The following is a 5,801-nucleotide window of genomic DNA, read 5'->3' on the forward strand; positions in this document are numbered from 1 at the left end:
CAATAGCCGCATTCACACCAGAGTACTTTTCACCGTACTTTTCGCGTTTAGTTCCGTTAGTACCCCTTATGTCGGGTTCACACCAAAAATCGTACTTAATCTCGGGAACTTTTACCCCCATTTTTAGAGCCCGCTGAGAGATCGTACTTTCCTGTGGGTGAAAAGTGCCCCAGTGCTGATTGGCTGGGCGAATTGCAAACCACGCCCGTACAACTGTGAAAATGTTTTGTAGAGCCGCCATTGTTTTTCCTCGCTACAAAAACCCAGCGCACAGAGTAGTTTGTTTTTTAACGCAGTTATGGCAAACATCAGGAAATCATCGGAGCGATAAAGTGATGAGGAGGTATCAGCGCTTCTGGACATCTACGCCGAGGACGCGACCCAGGGAATGCTGCTGAAGCCAGTACCCAACTCGAAGATGTTCGATCGTTGTTCGAAGAAGTTGCTTGAGATGGGAATCTTGCACAGCGCCTTGGCATGCCGGCTAAAAATAAAGAAACTCCGGCAGGACTACAACAAAATTAAAGACTGGAATAATAAAAGTGGTAACGACCGGAAGACCAGTAAATGGTACGACCGCTTGGATGCTTTGCTAAGCCACAGACCTTCATTCTCCGGTACAGCATCGAGCCTTGATTCGGGCAGTATGGTATTGGAGGCCGCTCCAACGGCGGATTTAGAGGGCGACCACGACGAAGGTAAAAGCAACTACATGCACTGGGGTTTTAATCTGCACAATAATGGTCTCAGATGTACTTTTATTTGCTCAGTAGATCAAGCTAGCCATGCTAGGCTGAACTAGCTAACACTGGCCCCGAGCTGGCTAATAACATCTAGCTAGCTAGATATTCTCTGCCGCTATGAAAACGTTTTGACTTGTGAATAACTGTGCAGTGTTTCTGTAATTTGCTTCACTAACTGATGGCACTAATCGTGTGTTTCAGGCGAGGAAAATCATCAACTCTCGGGATTGGAAACAAGCGAGCTTTGCCTTGAAGATCAGAGCGCTTGCTCGTCTCCCTTACCAGCAACCAAACGCAAAGGTACACACACTGTAACTTTGTCTTGAAAGAACGTTACGCATGGAACTGATGTTCACAATCATGTTTATTTCCTTCTTGGTACAATTATGAAACAGCGTGAAAACGTATTCGCCTAGACCGGCATTTACACATTTTCGCGCCTTTTTACTCTCTCACAAACATTGTAAACATCCGGGCTAGAGGTCACATGACTTCCGGTAAGAAATCGCTTCCACTTGGAGCATATATCGCCACCTACTGTTGATTTATTAAATGTTTTTATTAAATCCTCGTCCTCAGACCAGTGCTTTTGAAGAATTTGAAGATCAGCTTGTTTGCTTCATTTCTTGATTTACTTTCATATATTGACTTGAAATCCATGTCCTTGATGTTGAGTTGTTCCAGTGCAGTTTTCAGAATGAGTCTTTGTCTGTTATAATCCCGGCAGCTAAAAAATACATGATGTATTGTCTCTGGTTGTTGATCTTGTATCTTGCTTATTTTCCCCTCTTAGGAAAGCGGACACAGGATGCACTTTTCTTTGAGACCGTCCAGGCGTTGGAGGACCGGCGTGCCGTGGTGAATGAGTCGCTGCGTGGAGATCAGATGGTGCAGTTCACCAAGGCCCAGGAAACGGAGGACAAGATGCTCACCTCAATGGAGCGCCAGGCAGAAGTGTTCAAGCAGCAGATGGAGCGCCAGCAGCACCAGGATGAAGTGTGGGCGCTGCGCCATGAGGAAGCGTTGGCGCAGCGCGAGCGGCGCCAGGAGCAGCAGGATGAGCGACAAACTGCATTTAATAATGGGTTTCTGGAAGTGCTTTCCCAGCTAGTGAAAGCCAACAGGTCTTCCTCCCTTTAGTTGCCACTGTTAATGTCTGCTGCTGAGCCTATGCCTACACCTGGGACAGTTTATTTGGTATAGTTTTTGTAAATACTGACACACGACACACAACTTTGCACTAAGGTGTGTATGCTGCTGAGAATATCCCTACACCTGGGACAGTTTATTTTATATTGTTATTACTGTTATCACTTTATTTTATATATAATGTTTACTGACATGTACAACTGACACTTTATTTACATTTAAAATTGTTCTATTTAATGTTATGTCTTGAGAGTGCAATAAAGAAAACCGACGTAGCATCCTATACATCACATGTAAGTGATTATTCTGATACCATCATGTTTCATCGGTTATAAACTGGCAAAGCTTTATTTGTCATTTATTTATCATCAATGTTGCAACCTTGTGGGGGAATGGCAGCGGCACATACACAAATATGATAATTTATATCATTTTAAATATTATTTGACCTAAACTTTTAATTCCCCCCCATTTCACACAACACAACATGGAGTCCACTATGGGCCACAACTAACATGTATGTTTCCATAGTGTTTATGGCAGACGGATGCAGTGGGTCTCAGGAAGATATATATATATATATATCATTAAGGTGGGTTTGCTGCTGAGACTATCCCTACACCTGGGACAGTTTATTTTATATTGTTATTACTGTTATTATATAGTACAACTGACACTTTATTTTATATTGACAATGTTTACTGACATGTACAACTGACACTTTAGTTACATTTAAAATATTTCTATTTAATGTTATGTCTTGAGAGTGCAATAAAGAAAACCGACATGGCGATTAAACAGATCCTGTATCTTGCTTATCGTCATCAGCCATCCTACGGTGAAACATGGCAATCATGTGTGCTTTCCGTCGGCCAATCCTTTTCCTAAGGCTTTTGAACTGCCTTTGATGCTGAAGAAACTTTGCGATTATAGCATTCGACGTGTGGCGGCTCCGGATTTGTGTCGAACGCCTAATAGGCTCAGGCTCAGGCTCTGGCTCAGGCCGCATTAACGAAGTTACAAAGCTGTATAACATGAGCACAAACAGCACAACTTCAGTCGACTCCATCTCCATCATGTCTGAGGTCGGAAGGTAAACAACAGACAGTATACGCGGGAAGTTTTTCTTCTTCTTCTTCTCTTGTTTTGTAGCGGATTGCAAACAACTTTAAGGTGCATACCGCCACCTACTGTACTCGCCGTGAAGTGGTTTGTGGCCTGCCAGTAAAGCCAAAGCAGAAGAAGAAGAAGTGACGTCAGCGACTCATTTGCGTAATCTTCCCTCAGGGAAAAGTACTCCGGTGTGAACGCGATCTGTACTAAGTGCCCTGGGGTTAAAAGCGCCGGGGCTCTTAGTGCCGGAACTAAGTACAGGAAAGTACTTGGTGTGAACGCGGCTATTGGAAACCTTTGATCTCTGGACACCTTGTTAGCTCAAATATAAACACCTGTGTCATGGAACACGATGATGTCATAACTCTAACTGAGATGCTCAGAGCAGCAGACTTCAGATAATGGTTAACGGTCCAGCCCTCAACAGCTCTACGTCAATTATGGGGTGTCATCATATGCCGTTTCCATGGAAACGCATCCCTCGCCATAAAAGACGATGTCGCTATACATTAACTCCTATGAAAATGTTCAAAAAGTGCTCAAACTTCACATGTGTGCTAACAGTCCAGCCGTGAAGACATCTAGGGGACAGTTTTGAGATTTCTTCAAATTCCGTTGCCATGGCAACACAATGCTCGCCATGAAACACGGTTTTCTCATAACTTCAGTGAAAATGCTCCAAATGGCCCAAAACTTCACAGGTTTGGTAACGATGCAGCCATCAACGCATCTAAGCGTATTATGGGGTGTCATCAAATGCCGTTGCCATGGCGACAGATCATTCGCCATCAAGTTAGTTCAAAAGTTTGCAGTTCAAATATTCTGCTGCTTTTCCAAGCCTTTTTACTTTATTTTCTTCTCTCATCACACATTCAAGCCCCCAGTGTTCATGTATCATTTCAATCTAAATTCTTCACTTTCTTCTTACACATTACATTTCAGCATAGCAATTCAGCGTCAGCATAAAGCATTCCCACTAGCAATTTCTTCAGGAATTGCATGCTCTAGTTTAGTGGAAATTGTTGGAGTAGAACACTTTTCTGGTGGCTGAATAGCCCCCCCCTCTCCGCGCCGTTCGTTGAATGAGGCTGGCCTCTATTAAATCAGAAAGGAATTGAAAACACCGGAATCAAAGTTATAACAAATTATCTGAGTTTACTTCTAGTAGGAAACCAAACACATATACAAGTTATACAGAGTACTCGAGCACTCCGGGCTTCAGGCCTGTGATGCGGTTTTACAGGTAGACAGACCAGCTTTCAGAAAACGAGAAGTATGGACTCCAGGTTTGTGATGCGGTTTACCGTCTTCTAGCACCAGCTTTCAACAGACCAGAAGCATTTTACACTCAAAAACATCAGTATTTCTATCTATTTTTGGGGCGGAGATGGGTCATCTCTTCCTTCCCACTTTTCTCCCAAGCGAATCAGAGTTCTCTGAGGAGGAGCTGTGTAAGCTGATCACCTCCCCCAAGTGTCTTGACTGGCTGGATTCCCTTCTGGTCTAGTTCAATCACAGTTCAAACCATAAAGTTCCATAAGGTCAAAAGTCAACCTCTATCTGTGATTAGAATCTTAACTTAATTTCTTCCCATGAGTTCTCCACCTATTTAACGATGTATTTTAACGACTTAAAAACAGCATCTGGCTTTTAGAGGTGATAAGGAGCGATGTTGGTGTGTGAGACACAGAATCTCTGGATCAGTGAGTTTGAAAGTAAGAATAACATTCCTATTCTAAGTGACTTATCAAAACCCGTTTGTGATTACCTAAAACAGTTCAAACAATACATGTTCACTAAAATACAGTGTAGAATCATATCTTTTTACTTCAGAATGCTGATACAGCATTCCAACTATCTGTTCTTCAAAATCTTTATTCCGCCCGTTATTTTGCCGGTCTTCTTCTCCCACATTCCACATCGCAGAAACTCAGTTCAAACATCAAAACGTTCAGCTCGGTTGGAATCGATGGCTATTACTTTTATCATTCATAACTTTCATAATTCCCGAGATATATCCCATAATTCATCACATTTTTAACCATTGAAGTCAATGGAGAAAATCTTCAGACTTGAACAATCTTCATGCGACTTCAACTGCTAACTGTTCCTTCATACTTTCACTCAGAAACCTCATTCCAACTTTAAAATGTTACACATCTTTCTGACATTATTCGTGTAACACAACTTTTAAATCTGATTCTTACTTTTAGAGATATTAAACATTGTTCAGACCTTGTGTAACCGCGGCCGCGCACACGGCCTAAAGTTTAGCTGTTCTTCTGATCAAATTTGCCCTTTAACTCAAATGTAACAGCAAAAACTCCACAGATTCAATTAAAGAAACACGATACAGTTGGCAGTCAACAAAAAGGTTCAAGACAAGGATTTTCTCCCAAGAGTATGATATTTATTTATCAATATCAGACACATACAAACGATACTTTAACCAGTAAAAACAACAATTTATTATGAATTCATCTACACCAACAATGCTATTTAAAATGGTATCCAGCCTATACAAACTGACTAAATGAGCGCAGACAGTTACTGTTGGGAGGGGGAAGCAAGCAGGTCAAATCTAAATATTACTCACCGCCACTCCCACGTGCCCTGTACACAGCAACTGAAAAGAAAGTGATAAATTAAGAAAGGTGCAAAATTAACTAAACATACACACACACACACACACACACACACTTAAGGGGCAGTGAAGTGCACGTGAGGGCCTAACACCGCTGAATCCCAACTCCCAAGGCTGCCGCTCACGTCAGGGGTGCTGGATCCCTCAACAAA

General features: G+C 42.3%; 1 protein-coding gene across 1 annotated transcript; it reads left to right on the forward strand.

The window, feature by feature from the left end:
- The first annotated feature begins 418 nt into the window (after positions 1-418).
- On the forward strand, positions 419-1,883 carry LOC117486337. The gene is made up of 3 exons (XM_034134769.1): positions 419-698; positions 945-1,043; positions 1,537-1,883. The coding sequence occupies exons 1-3, from the start codon at positions 419-421 to the stop codon at positions 1,881-1,883; spliced, it is 726 nt and encodes a 241-aa protein (XP_033990660.1).
- Positions 1,884-5,801: the final 3,918 nt, after the last annotated feature.

The sequence above is a fragment of the Trematomus bernacchii genome, unplaced genomic scaffold, assembly GCF_902827165.1.
Source record: "Trematomus bernacchii unplaced genomic scaffold, fTreBer1.1, whole genome shotgun sequence".
Classification (NCBI taxonomy): Eukaryota; Metazoa; Chordata; class Actinopteri; order Perciformes; family Nototheniidae; genus Trematomus; species Trematomus bernacchii.

Bases quoted from the DNA above. Each gene is read 5' to 3' on its own strand.
- LOC117486337 (XM_034134769.1), top strand. From the start codon at position 419: ATGTTCGATCGTTGTTCGAAGAAGTTGCTTGAGATGGGAATCTTGCAC. The intron at 699-944 runs GTAAAAGCAACT...CGTGTGTTTCAG, and splicing joins AGAGGGCGACCACGACGAAG to GCGAGGAAAATCATCAACTC. The intron at 1,044-1,536 runs GTACACACACTG...TTCCCCTCTTAG, and splicing joins ACCAGCAACCAAACGCAAAG to GAAAGCGGACACAGGATGCA.